The 17,370-nt window shown below is 37.9% G+C and overlaps 1 protein-coding gene across 2 annotated transcripts in view; it reads left to right on the forward strand.

The window, feature by feature from the left end:
* Positions 1-17,370, forward strand: part of LOC145242437 (protein NipSnap homolog 1-like) — a 95,284-nt gene that overhangs the window by 22,424 nt on the left and 55,490 nt on the right. For both annotated transcript variants that reach the window (XM_080105491.1, XM_080105492.1), the window contains exons 3-4: positions 4,460-4,505; positions 6,922-7,013. In XM_080105491.1, the coding sequence (XP_079961617.1) occupies positions 4,460-4,505; positions 6,922-7,013 (138 nt within the window). The remainder of the gene's footprint in view (positions 1-4,459; positions 4,506-6,921; positions 7,014-17,370) is intronic.

The raw sequence follows: 17,370 nt of genomic DNA on the forward strand, positions 1-17,370 counted from the left end.
TTCTAGCAGCTCCTGCCCAGATGTGGTAACAGTATTCCATCCTTGGACGTACCTGGCTCTTATATAGATAGAGAATTGCATCAGCAGTGAGATATCTACTGGATCGATAGAAAGATCCCACCATTTTTCCAGTGGCCTTGGCAACAGATTTGATGTACGTGTTCCATTTAAGATCAGGAGTAATGCTCAAGCCCAGAAGCTTGTCAAAACTTGAGGCCTCCTGAAGACGAGAGCCATTCATTTCAATTGATGGGGATCAGAATGTTGATGATGTAAAGAGAGAAGCTTGGTTTTAGATGCATTAAAAGTAACCAGCCACTCCTTTCCCCATTCTACTACATGCTCAAGATCAGAGGAGAGAGAATTGGAGAGAACTTGGTCGTTTACTGTCTTAGATGTGCTACCATAAATGGTAGTGTCGTCAGCATAAATGTCTACAAATGATGTAAGGATGTGATTTGGAAGATCATTAATGTAGATCAGGAAAAGAGTTGGGCCCAGAATGGACCCCTGAGGGACACCGGCATTAATACTGTGGGCTTCTGATTTTTGCCCCTCAACTACTACTCTTATGAACCTATCAGAAAGAAATGATTTAATAATTGAGAAGACATTTCCAGCTATACCATAGCTAGTGATCTTATGAAGTAAACCTTTATGCCATACCCTATCAAAGGCCTTAGATATGTCAAGAGCAATTGCCCTAGAAAGGTTGCCTCCGTCGAGAGATTTGCTAATCCTATGAGATATAACTGTAAGCACATCTGCTGTAGATCTAGCAGAACGGAAACCATATTGAGTGTCACTAAGAAGGTTATTTTTGTTGAGATGGTTGATTACTTCTGTATTTAACACAGATTCCAGCAACTTACTCATGACGCACAGGAGACTTATTGGCCTGTACTGAGAGGGGGATGAGCGATCACCTGAATTCTTAAATACAGGGCATACTGATAAAATTTTCCAGGGAGATGGGAAACTTTTCTCCTTAAGACAACGTTTAAATAGTTTTGTAAGTATGGGCGCTAGTTCAGGTTGAAGTTTTTTGAGTACTATAATTGGAATACCGTCCGGGCCGGTTGCTTTACTGGAATCAAGGTTTTTGATTAGCTTGGCAACATCACGTACAGATATACGTATATCACATAGTGTGTTTTCAGATACAGGAGGAAATATTGGGGGTTGGCGGCCTTGATCGCAAAAGGTAGAATTAGCTGCAAAGTTCTTGACAAAGAGTTTGGCTTTGTCTGATGCTGACGAGATTACTTCAGGTCCATTGATGATAGTTGGGATGGAGCACACGCTTCTGTTCAGAATTCTGTTTGCTATTTGCCAAAACTGGTGGGAACCAAGCCGCTGCTCAGCTACTTTGGACTTAACAGATTGAGCATAGAACCATCTTGCGCTCTTTATTACTTTCTTACAATGGTTGCTGGCAGTCCTGAAAGCGGCTTTAGTTTCCATACATCTATTACGTTGGAAACAGTGGAAAAAGTGATTTCTGTGCGCAATGGCAGCAGCACATTCTGGAGAGAACCATGGCTGGCTGTTAGGTTTTTGCTGAAACTTTTTCGAGGGTATGAAACGGTCAATACCTACAATTAACCATTCCGTCAGGTCTAATACTATAGAGGACACATCCTTTTTAAATATGGAATGCAGAGGTAGATCAGTTATAAATGTACGGAAGCTATCCCAGTCAGCCTTAGTGTATCGATATACTGTACGATGGAGAGGTACGTCTGGGGACTTATTACATTTTATTTTTATCTTAATTGATACAACAGAGTGGTCGGAAGATCCAAGAGGCGACTGAACAGAAACTAAACACAGTTCAGGGCAAGTTGTGAGAAAAAGGTCTAGTAGGCTCGCATACTGGCCGTCATTGTCGGGCACACGGGTGGGTTCCTGAACAATCTGAGTGAGGTCATAGGCAATGGAGAAATCATGACAGAACCTCCCCTCATCATCGGTCTTGTTTGAGTGGGTCAACCATTCGACGTTGTGAACATTGAAGTCTCCACATACGTGAATGTTAGCTGAAGGATAAGCAGATAGGACTTGGTCAATTTTCTCAGATATGCTTTTAAAGATAGTAACTCCGCTGTTGTGGGGGCGATAGAGAGTAAATGAAAATGCCATAGTGTGAGCTAAAGCAACCCGGAAGCACATATAGGGTAAGTTAGGATCTTCCCTGGAGATGTCCCTACCACATGGAAAGCTATCTTTAATATAGGCACATATTCCATGCCCATGGCGATCTTGGGGGTCAGATTTAGAAGTTAAGTTAGAGTATCCTTTAATTGCGAACTCTTCTAGGGAAATAGCCTGTCCAATGCCAGTTTCACTTAAAAATAAAAGGTCTGGTTTAGTCTCCTGTAATTGGGTTTCAACCTCTGGAAGGTTAGAACGTAGACCCCTGATGTTGGAGAAGGAGACATGGTAGTAGGGGTCTACGTTGGAAGTTGGAGAACCAGGTTTAATCGTGTATTTTTTCTTGAAACTTGTCATGATGAAATTTTGAAATTTGTGGACTAGGTCGTCAGATTTACTTAGAGCAGGACAGAGAGGGGAAACTAAGAGAGAAAAAGAAATGAAGAACTTTTTTTCTACCTGGTCATAACTGAGACTACCCCTCCCCCATGAATTAAATAAAGAATTGCGTTTGAAATTCCATATAGATTCACTAGTTCAACAAGACTCGCGTGAAGAAAGTTGGAGGTTACATTGGCCAAAACGTTATAAGAATATCATCCAAGATAAGAACAAATAATTCAAAATATCAATGCTCATGTTAATCTTATTTTTATTTCGGACTATTAGTCTCATCTTTATTAGTTGTTGTTTTTTATTTTTATCTTTTTTTATTGGTTCACAACGTTTCGGCCAACTTCCTCTGGCCTTCGTCAGGTGGTAACCGCGACGGATAGGAACTTCGAATCTCCTAACTGCGTTGTGAACCAATAAAAAAAGATAAAAATAAAAAACAACAACTAATAAAGATGAGACTAATAGTCCGAAATAAAAATAAGATTAACATAAAATGCTCATCTCAAAATAAAAAATTCCAATTAAGGAATAATATATATATATACCAATCGGTACGGACCCGACTATGGAAGATCAGATAATAAATAAATGTGGATTTATAAGATCAAAAGAATCCAACCTTGATCGCCCTTCGGGGCCCGTGGCGCAGTTGATAGAGACGTTGAATCTCTACGGTTCCAGATGAGCATTGTCTGAAGATAGCGGTTTCAATCCCACCCAAAGCGTGCCAGAGGTAATTGGTCAAAAATGTGGTGAGACGACAACAACTACGGATGGCAGTGATGGCTGAGAATGCAGTTAGGAGATTCGAAGTTCCTATCCGTCGCGGTTACCACCTGACGAAGGCCAGAGGAAGTTGGCCGAAACGTTGTGAACCAATAAAAAAAGATAAAAATAAAAAACAACAACTAATAAAGATGAGACTAATAGTCCGAAATAAAAATAAGATTAACATAAAATGCTCATCTCAAAATAAAAAATTCCAATTAAGGAATAATATATATATATCAATGCTCATGTCAAAAATTCTGAAATGAGATCAGTTCTTAATCTGGAGAAAATGCAGATCCTTATCAATATTGTAATGAGAAAACGCATTGTCAAACCAGCAAAATCTTTTGCAATTGGAGAAAGGTTTGCACTTGAGTGAACACTCTCCCTAGTCATTATTTATGTTGTGGAAATGTGATATAAAAGTTTGTATTTGATATCGACTGAGTAACCCTATGGATGTCCAGGAAGATCTTTTACTTTATTTCATATTGTTGGAATATCAGACAAGTTTTTAGGAAAATAGCTCTACATATTCTAGTTAGTCAGTTTAAACTCCATCTCCGATTTGTCATGTATTTTTATTGTTGGGAGGAGGTGGGGGTCGATATGTTCCAAAATGGACTGATAACTTGATATGGTTTTTCTGCATCGTTTGGATGTACAAAAGTTACCTTAAAGATTGTATGGTTCTGGTGGGATTGATTTTTACTTGAAACATTCATGTTGTTTTAACAAAAGATTTAATTTGCCAAAAATAATTTACCTGAAAAAAGGAAACATACAGTAAGTTGACCATAGTCGAAGGTAACCCAAAGGCTCCCTTTTCATTGGCTACTATATCAAAATGTAAGAAAGGATGCAACTCCTTTTTCTTGATTACTGATTCTTACTCTTAATCTTCACTTTATATAATGTTGAGTGTTTAACAAGGAGGTAACGAACATCATTTTTTTTTTTTTTTAGTCTTTTGTATCAAACAACCAAGGATTGGACCCGAGTCTTGGTCTATTAGTAAATATTTTAACCATTGTTGACAAATGGGTTGGGGAAGAGAGTAAATCAGTGATATTTTGTTTTAACTTTTTGAAGAAGTGAAGTTTAATTTTCATATAAACATAAATGATTTCTTTTCCAGTTCATTGTGTAAAACCTGAATGCATGGAAGCCTACTTAAAACAATAGTAAGTGTTATTACAAATTTCTTTGAACAAATCTTTAACTTAACAAGTTGTCCTTCTCTTGCATGTTCTCAACTATTTATCTACTTCTCATCCACTCTCACTGTTAATTTAACTGCTTTAATATTTCTTAATGTCTTTTTAAACATTTACAAGTTATGACTTTTCTTTTTTGCCATCTAACTTATGGACGTTTATCTGTACAGAACATCAGGACCACATCTTAAATATTTCTGCATGGTTTTGATATCTGGCCTGGAGATCTCCAGCCAATTGCAACTCCTTCATCAACGCTAATATGTCTGAGGAGCAATGATTCCTTTGGGTTTCATTTTTGCCATTGGCAGCCATCTTTTTTGATTTTGTCCTCCTGACATCCTTTTTGTTAGAGTTGATATGTATTGATTATTAGTATTTTATTGTATGGAAAATGAATCAGCACAATCACTTCTGATGATATCAAACTAATGCAGATGTTATGACAAAAGGGTTTTTGCTGAAACTTTTGATGTGATTTTCATGTGTCGTTATCTGTAGGATAACGACACATGAAAATCACATTTTCAAATAAAAACTCTTCGATATACTTATGTATCAAGCAAAAGTAACTATCCTCACTAAAGATTGGGGGGAAAAAAGTAAATTTTGTCATAAATTGCAGTTTTATTATAAGTAATTATGAAGAGTTATCTGAAGACAAGGGAGATAATTCAGCCACTAATTTTTAGTAAATGTTAAACGTTTTCTTAAAATGAACGATTTGTGCAAAATACAAAAGCATTGATTTTTACTTTTAAACTTCTATTTGATAGTTTTTCTTAATTCTTATATAACACTAACCTTCTCTCTTTGTTCGGGGCCGGACTGCATCCGTCGCTATCCTGGTTTACGGGAGCATACTTGTGATGTACCTCTAGCCATGGTCGTAGCTCCCGGCTCACAGGACCATAGATGCAACCCAGAAGGGTTACATTCTTACTTGTCTAGTGGTGGACCCCTCAAGGGTGATCAGACTCTCACTGGTCACTGGAAAATATCTCTGCTGCTCAGGGCATGACCCTAAGTCCGTGTGGCAACATTGTCCACTTCGGCCGTCACTCTGGCTTCGCGCTGGATCCGGTCTGTCTCTTTCATCATCTGGCACCAGGGCATACCTGAAATAAACTGTATCCTCATTCAGGCCGGCAATCGAGAAACAAAGAAAAACTCTGGGTCATTTTTATATAAACCAAACAAAATAATTATTTATAAATCCTTTTAAGATGTTTAGAGTCGACTTGTTTAAAGTCGAGTTCTTTGTTCCAAGCTTTGTGATGCAGGTTGTATAATTTAAGTTCATCTAGTTGATATCCCAGCTAAGAACAAGAGCTTTTCAACAGCGCTCATGAGGATTTCTGCTCCCCCCAACAGGCGGGGCGGGAGCGATGTGGACGTCTCGATGCCAGCCAGTAAAAGACCCTAATTCTAAAAAGACGCCAGTTTTTATAAAACTGGCCTCTTCCCCCCTCTGTCATTTGAAGATTTCTTTTTTTCCCTCTGAACCTCTTCTTTCTCTTTCCCATTATTTTATATTCCTTTTCTTTTCTCTTTTCTTGTGAATTTCTTTCTTTCGCACCCATATCTCTCTTCAGTTCTCCTTTTCATCAATTTATTTATTTATCTGTCCAAACTAACTTATCAGCTAACTCTCAAATTTTCCAAGTTTCGTTTCCTGCTCACTTGGTGGTCTGACAATTAACTAGACCAGGTGACTTTATGACAATCTTTTCCAACCAACAGAGCAGGTCCACTTCTCTTTTCTGTTTATCATATCAGCAATAAACATATTCCAGACTTTTGGAGAAAAAGATAAATTTCTCATACCCCATGTCGAACACCCCACCCAACTCTTAGCCTGTAGCAGGGTGAATTGGCATTGTCCGGGCAGGTAACATCGTTACATCAAGGTTACATTTTTTTTATTTATTTGGAAATGCTGACCATTTTAATTATTTCATCCTTCAAGCTTTGTCATTTAGAATTGATTATTACTTAACACTTTTATCCAATGTGCAAAAAGTTTTCTGGAGGGTAAAGTTTCAATCCCCAGTACAAGCAATACTAAGGATACAATTTCAAATTACTTGAGACTTCTACCCAGTTATGGCTAACAGAATAAGAGCAAGCTACCCTCTGTAGGTTAAATAAAACTTTCTGTTCAAAATTCTGTACAGATTTCAGTGTTTGAAAAGAAACACCATGTAAAGATGACATAAGTAGAAACACTGTGGGATAATGACAAGATGAAAACAGTATTCCAAATAATAAAAAAAAACAACTTCACATGTTGAAGCTATTAAAATTTAGGAAACGTTCTCATGAATAACAAAAAAGAAAAATTTATATTTTGCATTTAATTATTTGATTTTGTTCTTTCCAGCAATGAGTTTCAGAAAATGATACATGAAAAGGATTGGGGGGCAAAATTGGTTGGAAGTTTTACAGTTGAAGTTGGAGATCAGGATGAAGCAAGTAAGAAATTTTCAAATCATTTTGTTTTCGGTAAATATTGCAACCTATTAAAAAATGATTTTTTTCTCTTAACTTTTTTTTATATACCATTAGGTTCACAAGATAACAAGGCCAAAAATTATCAAGGATAAAACGTTCGGTAAGATTTTCGAGTTTGGTACATTTTAGCGTTGCTATTTCGGCTTAGTCGATCTGGTATAGCTGATTCAGTGGGGGGGAGGATTCGGTATCAAATTAGTGCTTCGTCATTATGGCAAAAGTTTTGTTCATATTTTAAAAATTAATTCAGTTAACAAATTTTTTTTTTTTTTAAATAAAATTGGAAGAAAAATTATTAAAAGGAAAAGCTGTCATAATTAAAAAATGAAATTTAAATATGTTAATTTTCAAAATATTTTAAAATTTAAACTCCAGCTTAATTGTTTAAAGTAAAAGAAAGGACTCGTTAAATACAATATTTTCTAAAAATATTCAAATTAATTTATTAATGATATTTTATTTAAAAAAAAAGTGTTGTTTTTTTTTTCTTGACTAAAATGTTTTAAAATTTCAAAGAAAACGTAACAATGTTCAACTTTTCTAAACTTTATTCTTTTTTTAAACATGAAAAAATATTTATGAATTAATAAAAAGAATAAATACAAAAGGTACAAAATTTATTTTTCAGTCAATTTTTAAAAAATTCTGATTAGTTTTTTATTTTTCTTTTAACTTAAACTGGAAATACTGTTTTTATTTCATAGTTATTTGCAATACTCTTCATGATATTAATATTAATTAATATTGTCTAATGATTCAAATTCCATTATAGTTCTTTTCATTCCTTCATCAGCATCTCTATAATTTTTGTGGAGGGAGATATTCAGCTATTAACTTTTTGAGAAATGCATCACGTCCTTTCCGAACTTCAAATTTCCAGATAATAGAATAATGCATTCCTAGTTCGTACTGTAAACATTGATTCGCAGTTTTGGCACGATTTTTGCAAAAACCTGATTTTTCTTAAAAGCAGATAAAAACATATAAACATTAAAAACTTCAAACCATATTTATTTAAAACACAACACAAAAACAGACATCACTCGGTCATCAACAAGGTTATATTTTCATTGTTTTTCTTAATTTAAAAAAACGAACTTCAAAAAAATATGTAAGTTTTTAATCCTTAAAAAAATTAATTAGAAAATAATTAACCAAAAAAGAGTTTTGCACGATTTTTCTTAAAAACAGTTAAATTGAATGTTTTTTGGAAGTAGTTAGTTTATTGCTAATCGCCTGAAGTTGTGAAATGTCAATGGGGCTGCAGAGGCATTTTTCATTTGGCTTTTCAAATCCTGCTTTCTTGACCTTACCTCATATCTTCCTATCATCAGAGAGAGATAAATAATTCAACAAAAATGTTGTCATCTCTTTGCAGCTGTCATGTTTGATCTTTGTAGTAGTCGCTTTGGCTGTCACAGTCAATGTGATTTCTCTCTCCTTCTCGTGATGTTCATAGCAGATCTCTCTTGTGCTTTAATAACAATCGCAAAATTGTGCTCTTATTAATCGTGAAACTTATGGAATAACAAATACATTTTATTTTCTCAATGAAAATTCCGCAGCAGATGATTATGCAGTATCAATAACCTTAACTTGTCAAGAGATGGGTTAAGTTAGGAGTGCATTGAAAAAATGTTCACTTGTTTTATAGAATTTTTTCCAAAAAGAAAGAGCTTTAATTTATTTCTCGTGTGTTCATTGGTTCTTCCTGCAGCATCATTTCCTTTAAACATATTCACTTAATTTCTTCCTGCAGCATCATTTCCTTTAAACATATTCACTTAATTTCTTCCTGCAGCATCATTTCCTTTAAACATATTTACTTAATTTCTTCCTGCAGCATCATTTCCTTTAAACATATTCACTTAATTTCTTTCTGCAGCATCATTTCCTTTAAACATATTTACTTAATTTCTTCCTGCAGCATCATTTCCTTTAAACATATTCACTTAATTTCTTCCTGCAGCATCATTTCCTTTAAACATATTTACTTAATTTCTTCCTGCAGCATCATTTCCTTTAAATATATTCACTTAATTTCTTCCTGCAGCATCATTTCCTTTAAACATATTCACTTTATTTCTTCCTGCAGCATCATTTCCTTTAAACATATTCACTTAATTTCTTCCTGCAGCATCATTTCCTTTAAACATATTTACTTAATTTCTTCCTGCAGCATCATTTCCTTTAAACATATTCACTTAATTTCTTCTTGCAGCATCATTTCCTTTAAACATATTCACTTAATTTCTTCCTGCAGCATCATTTCCTTTAAACATATTTACTTAATTTCTTCCTGCAGCATCATTTCCTTTAAACATATTCACTTAATTTCTTCCTGCAGCATCATTTCCTTTAAACATATTCACTTAATTTCTTCCTGCAGCATCATTTCCTTTAAACACATTCACTTAATTTCTAGGGTGAATTTCTGTTGCATTTTAACTTCAACCTCACTTTCTATTGTTCTAGAACTGTGCAAATTTTTTATCAGTCCGTTCTGGGGGACCTCTAATTTTCACTACTGTGGATTTGTTTAATGAAAGCAATCTGGACAGTATGGGGAGATGTGTTCGGATTGGGATACTTTGTTGGTTTGGTCACATTGAAAAAAAAATGGATAAGAGTTCTTGGGTTAGTAAATGTAGAACAGTTCAGGTAGCAAATGCTAACATATCTACATCGGCACATGTATCTGTCAACAATGCTTCAGTAGAAAGTGCTTATTTTATTTGTAACTTAGAATAGTAGGCAAGTAAATTGGTACAATTTACAATCTATCTTGAAGACTGTAAATTTATGATACTTGTTATTCATGAGTGTTAGATAATCTGAGAAAATAGCCGGGGAGGGAAACTGTTTATGGATTGAAATGATTATGTTTAATGAATGATAAGTTTGTTCTCTCATTGTTAATCAATGTTTTTTTTTTTCCTTGTCATACAAGAGTTTTAATTTAGCATTGCTAATATGGAAGATCTACAGACTTTGGTCGAATATCTTCTTTTCCAAGCAGCTTTTACAGTTTGTCATGAGCTGAACCGAGGCAATGTGGATAATGTCAATTCTTGCAAAAGAAATAAATATATCTTTGCATAGCAGCCAGATTTGTATTTTCTCCGCCAGAGAAGATTGGGGCAGAAATAATATTCTCCTAGTAATAGTATGCAGTGTTTTTCAACTCGTTTAAGAGATCTTGCCATCTTGTTGGCTTATTGAAAAATCTTTCTGGATGAAAACTGTTTGCCAAGAATTTGACAACAAATTCTACCCTTTGTAATCAGGGCCATCTACCATATTTCCTCCTGTGACTGAAAACACTATGTGACACACAAATATCTGTACATGATTTTGCCAAGCTTATCAAAAATCTTGGTTCCAGTAAAGCAACAGGTCGCAGCGGCATTCCAGTCATAGTGCTCAAAAAGCTTCAATAGGAACTAGCTCTCATGCTTACAAAGCTGTTTAAATGTTGCCTTAAGCAGAAATGCTTCCCAACACTTCATTAGTTTGCCTTATATTTAAAAATTCTGGAGATCAGTCATCTCTTTCTCAGTACAGACCAATCACTCTCCTGTGCATCATGAGTAAGTTGGAATCTGATAAACAAAAGTGGTCAACCACCTCAGCAAAAATAACCTGCTCAGTGACATGCAATATAGTTTCCATTCTGTGAGATTTATAGCTGATGTACTAAGTATAATATCATATAGAATTAGTGAATTTCTTGACAGGGGCTGCATTTCAATAGCAATAGCTCTTGACATATCAAAGGCTTTTGATAGAGTATTACATAAAGATTGCCAACTATGGAATAGCCAAAAATGTCTTCTCAATTATTAAATCCTTTCTCACTGATAAGCTTATAAGAGTAGTCATTGATGGGCAGAAATCAGAAACTTCTAGTATTAACGCTGGTGTCCCTCAAGGTTCCATCTTGAGCTCAACTCTTTTCCTAATCTTCATCAATGATCTCCCGAATCACATTCTCATCTCATTCGTAGACATTTATGTAAACAACACTACAATCTATGGCAACAATTCAAAGGCCAGCAATGACCAAGCTCTTTCGGATTCCCTCTTCTGATCTTGAGAACATGGAAAATAAGGGAAAAAGTGACACGGATAGAGTGGCTGATTAATTTTAATGCATCGAAAAACCAAGCTTCTCTCCTTTCATCATGATTGCTGTGACCCCCAAATTTACACCATTAACGATTACTATACTATTACCTTACATTCCTTCGAGCCTTGAAAAGTGGTGACTCCCCAAATAAAAAAAAATATATATATATATATTCTACTTTATCTTAAATTTATAATCTTCAGACAGAGAATAGGTAGAGACCAGTATACCATTTGTAAAGGTTTTAATTATAAATGAAAATAAACAGCAAAAGTTTTACTGCAAAAAGTCCAACAGTTAAGTTCACTCAGTAGAATATAATTTGTAATATTATTGCATTTTTAAAGATCTTTCCTACTTCTCAAACATTGTAAGTACAGCAGTGGAAAATTTCTTCTTCCTTATGGACCACATAACCATGTTAAACATTCAGTTTTTTTAATATTGTCTTATTTTTGCCGGATTCCAGGATCACAATTGGGCTCAGCTTAACAGTGATAGCATTACTGGGAGAAAGTGTACCATTTCTTTCCTCACATGACCCAATGCGTAATCATGCCAAAGTAACCTTATTTGAACCTCAAATACTATGTTGTGTTTATTTAAATACTAGCAGTATTACCCGACGTTGTTCGGGGGGGGGGGGTGATTTAATGCCATCTTAATGCTTATTGTCTGTACATTCAGTATTTTTTTTTTTTTGTAATCCTTAAATTATTTTAGTAAAGTTGGTTATATTGACGTCTTACTGATCAATGTAGCTTCCACATCTGATTTGTCCCCTTAGCAGCTATTCTTCCAGCTCAAAACCAAATACTATGGTAAGGTTTTGGGAGCCATGATTTCTTTAACTCTATGCGAAAGAAACCACAGGTTCAATATTGACCATCTATTCGTTTTAAGAATTTATGTCGTTGTAGCTGTATAGTTTTACAATTAGTCAACTATGGCAAAAAATTCCTTACCTTATGTTGCCGGGCATAGTACTTATGCTTGGTTGATGAGGTCTATGTTTTTTAGACCAATGTCTTTGAAACTTCTGAATCACATTTTCACTAATATGTGTGTAGACTGTTTTGCAATTTCTTCAGGATCAGTTGTTTGTTCAATGGACGTTCAAAAAACAGAAAAATAATTTACTGTTGTACTGCTAAAATGTTATTCCATAGCCAATACAATTGTTTAGGGTTGATCAGAATGAATCTAATTATGCAGAGTTGGCAACCAAATAAAGACGAAAGAATTATAAGGACCGCAAATGCTTCTGAATATATTTAAGGGCACTCTAGGTTTTGCCAAATTCATATTTTCACTCTATTTCTCTTTCCATAGAGGTTACTGTGTAAATACATGAAATTGTTTTCATTTTGTTACAAAAAAGAATCCAGGTTAGTGAATTCTTTACTGGGTGCTGGCAAAGCTTTAGAAGGAATAAACACGGTTAATAGAGAGGAGAAATTGAGGTGTAAAATTGTTGAAAAATTATAAAACCTCTTTGTAAACAACATTTTTAGCAAGTGTTTTAGGAGAAAACACAAAGAGTTTGGATTGTGAGCCCACACGTGAGGCAGCTACATAGAGCTGACCGTGAGAAAAACATTGCTCCTGTAAATGAATGCCTGCAACGTCAAAGGTTTGGCCCTGGGATTTGTTGATGGACATCGCGAAGCACAGTTTCACAGGGAACTGTGATCGCTTGAAGTAAATGCCCAGGTCTGGATTTGATGGATATAGGGGTATCCTCGAAATTAGCACTGTCTCTCCTTTTCCACAGCCAGTCAATATTTTGGCCTCGATAATATTAGGTGACAGGGATGTTACCACGAGGCGGGTTCCATTACATTGCTTTGGTGGTATGAGGTTACGAATGAGCATTATAGGAGCTCCAACCTTAAGTCGGAGTATGTGGGGTGGCAGGCCAGGTGGTTCTAGGGAGTTTAGCAACTCCACCGTGTAATCAGCCAGATCAGCAGTATCAGGTGTGCGGTCAATGGATTTATAGACACGTTCCTCTCCCGGGATGAGTTCCAAAAGTCTGTAGTTAATCGCATTGACGGAGGCGTTTTTTGGAGCCAGAATCGCTCTCGTGGCGAGCCAATCAAAGTCCCTGTAGTTTTTCTGAATGTTCTCGAAAACTGCCTGGTATAGGTGGGTTGGCGTTTCAACGATGGTTGATATGTGTTCAACATTTGTGTAATCTTCAGTGTCTGTGGGAGTACGTCCTTCACCAAGTTCCAGAAGTGCATTAGAGAAATTAGCAGCATCTGGGTTGCGGCTAAGGTGGACACGCATATTTGTTGTGAGTTTTAAATGGTGAACTTGATCCCACAGTATCGACGATTTCAGGCATGCTTGAACAGCATCAGCGCGTGTCCCTTTTGGGACAACAGGAAGTGTTTGTCGGAAATCTCCACACAGCAGAACTGTTAATCCACCCATGATGTTGTCACAGTTGCGTAAATCTTGAAGGGTCCTGTTCAATGCTTCCAACGCAACTTTGTGCGCCATCGTGCATTCATCCCATACGATGAGTTTGCATCTGCGTAACAAAACAGCTTTATCCGAATTCTTTTCGATGTTGCATGTTGGGAATTCAGTTTGTGTGTAGTTGATGGGCAATTTTAAAGCTGAATGTGCCGTTCTGCCATCAGGGAGTAAAGTTGCAGCAATTCCAGAGGTTGCAACAGCTATAGCGACAGCTCCACTCCGTCGCACATGGGCAAGTATTAATTTGGTGACAAAGGTTTTTCCTGTGCCACCAGGTGCGTCCAAGAAAAATATTCCTCCACGGTTCTGTTGAACATTTTCATTGATCATATGGTAGACGTTCAGTTGTTCAGGCAACAGTTTAGGCTCATTCTCAGCAATGTACGCATTAAGTTCTGTAGGTGAGTAGCATATTTCACGCAGTAAATTTAGGCTCAAACTATTCCCTTCATGGCAGATGGGGGCAGGTAGGCCATATGATGGTAAGGTGGAACCACCAATTTCCAAAAGGAGGTTTTCGAGGCAAATTAGCCCTTCATTGTAAATCACTTGGGAGTAGTCTTGCTCCACCGATGTATTCTCAAGTTGGGCTCTTCTGGAAATGTCTTCGGTCATGAAGTTACGAAATTTCATCCATAGATGTTTTGGATCGCTCAAGTCACACCATACTATCATAATTGCAAAGAGCGACCGTAGAGCATGGGGAGATTTGAATAGACTTCCTTCTGTCATGGCGGCATCCCACTGAGAATCGTTTTCAAGTAGTCCCAACTGGGAGCATGCATCACGGAAGGTTTCACACAGGACGCCATCGACAGTTTTTATGTCATCAAAACTTATAGGGCCACGGACTTCGTGAAGGAGAAGACGAAGATGGAAGCACTCATGTTGACGTGGTGGCACTGTGTAAACTCGCCCGAGACAGGAATCATATTTAACCCCTGGGAAGCCATCGACAGGGTCTCCACACTTCCTGCGAGTCCACTGTTTGTTATTCCAAGTGTAGTAGGAAGGGATCTGTGGATACAAAAGCGTCTTTGCAAACTCATCATGGCCGCATAGTTTGAAGAAGGCAGTAAGCGTAGTTTCTGGTGGATGCTCCACCACCTGATTAGCAGTGCCGGCAGAAAAGTAAACTCTTTGCCCATTTTCAAGGTGAACAGCGAGTTGTATAACTGCAGGATATCTTTGGTGCAAGGGAAATGAGTAAAAATGCCATACACCTTCACCGCAACACAGGAAACGTCCAATGACATGAGCAGATGGCTCGTCTCGAGAACCGTCGCGCTGAACAGCAAACGCTGCAGCATCGCTTCCCTTGTTGATGTATTTGCAGATATATTTAATGGATTTCACTGAGTGACAGAACTCCACATTGATGTGCGATTGGAAAATTTTCGTCAGCAAGGGACAGTACGGTACTATCCATCGGTTATCAACAGTGCTCCGACCGACTATCATCGTATGGCCGCCATCACCTGGACTCCGTCGCCTGTAAAGTGGGTAACCATCACCTCCTGTTTGTGTAGCATTGACAAATCTCCGTGGGTAGCCGCAAGCGCACACCGATTTCTTTTTACAGCATGATTGAGCTTTCTGGCCAGGACCACAGGGTCCATGAACCATCGTTGCTTTGACAATTTCGTAAAGCTGTGGGTCTAATCCAGGATCGGGAATCTCGGCTGAGATAATTTTGTCAATATCAGTGGATTGAATCCGTTCACACAGCCAGATTAAGATATGGGCATGCGGAAGGCCTCTTTTTTGCCACTCTACAGTGAATATGTGGCACCTTACTCGGCCGTAGACTTCACCCTTGACTATAAGATCCATGAGTTTGCACAATTTAAGCCGGAAAACACGGGCAATGAGATCAGGTCGGTCGTAGTGTTCTTGACCCAGAAACAGTTCATCTCGTATTTCTTCCCATGATGGATTGCAGGTGAAGGTAATAAACAAATCCGGTCGGCCATAATAGCGGACGTACGTCATTGCGTCTTGTGTGCGGGCATGCATATAACGCGGGCCACCGATGTATGTGGACGGAAGAATTGTCAGTTTTCCAACAGTGTTAGGGTCAGTTTCATTTCTCATGCCATCGTGCAGATGTATGTATGAAGACGACCGAAGCTGTTTTTGGTGAACCCGAATATATAGGAGCCTTTCAGATTCCATTTTTGCTGCCATGTCGACTATGTATTGTTGCAGAAGAGGTCCACTCCGAAGGAGAGTGTTGAAATCGTCGTCGCGAACCATCAGTCTGTATGCGTAATATGCTCTGCATGTAATAGTTTTGGGATTGATGGTCGTTTGTCCCAAGTTTTGTTGACATGGTATGTGAAAATGGTATCCATCGTCACCGTAAGGAAATAGTAGGGGATATTGTAGTGCGTCGTATGATCGATGCATTTCATGTATTCGCTGTAGACGTCCACCCCTAGTATGAATAACTATGTCGCGTTTGTTGTTGTGCTCACCCTGGATGACTGCAGAAACCTCGTTGCAAGTGGGAGCATTGAAGCGACGCTCATGTTCTCCTGTAGGACGTTTGTCTGCGTTAATAACGATGGAAAAATTAGGCAGAGGAACATTCTGTAGTGCATACTTGAAACTTTGAATATATGGGTTCGTTTCGTGGAGCATGTCTTGAAGCTGCAAAACAATACTGAGTTGTCGTCGATCCGAACTGTCGTTTGTCTCGGCTGTAATAGCTAGTCGGTTTTCAGCTTGTTGGACGTAGTCACTTACGAAGTAGAGTTGTAAAAATGATGGTTGTACGGTCTCATCAGGTAAAAGGGACCCTATTAGATGGTAGACTTGGCCTTGCACCTTAAATGCGGGATTCCAGCCGCTTTCACGGACAATGTTTGCACCAAATGATGTCATTTGGAAGTAGCAGTTGAAAAGTCGAATGGATTTCCGAAAATATTTAGATTCATCAGTCATGCCCAAAAGTAGGTCTCGCAGTGGTTGGGGTAAAGTCTGTAGGGATGGTAGTTTAACTTTACCCGAAGAGCAGCATAGGCTTGGAGGTTCTGCCGGCCATTTTTTAGCTTTGCAGAATGAACATATGCAATTCATCGAACCAATGCTAAGATCCTGCCGGGTAGAGAAGTCATAGTTGGCGTCATAGTTCAATGCTTTGCGTAACCAAAACTCCGGTGAAGGGCATATGTTGCCGCGAGAGGCATGAAATCTCCGAGTAACAGCCTGAACTCGTATCCTTCGAGCTTCTGGTGGCTGAGATGACCGAATGGCGGCTCTGGATGTGTTATCTCGGGCAAGTCGTCTGACCCTCGCTTCAGTAGATTCAGCAGCTCGTGCTGAAGCTGTGGAGGCTGCATTAGCTGCTCTCCGCCGAGCTGTCCTTTCTGTAGATTCGTTGGCCCTTGCAGAAGAGGTACTTGCAGCATTGGCTGCTCTACGGTTGGCCTGAATCTCTGCAGTTTGTGAAGAACGTAGTTGAGCCATAAGTCCGTTGAGTAAGTGTTTCAGAAGATCTGGTCTGAGACATGCGCTGTGCTTCGCGAGAACGTAATAATTCTACTTCATCGTAGTCTAGGCTTGCTCTGATGTTCCTAACAGTAGTCGCTGCTTTCGTGCGCCTTCCGAGCTGATTTTTTTTGGGTGGCATTGTTGCGAAATTACTCTGCGGGTGTGTGTGGAATTGTAATGGAATGCTGCCGAAACAATTGTTGAAAG

This window comes from Euprymna scolopes, chromosome 21, assembly GCF_053919585.1.
Source record: "Euprymna scolopes isolate OS-2025 chromosome 21, ASM5391958v1, whole genome shotgun sequence".
NCBI lineage: Eukaryota > Metazoa > Mollusca > Cephalopoda > Sepiida > Sepiolidae > Euprymna > Euprymna scolopes.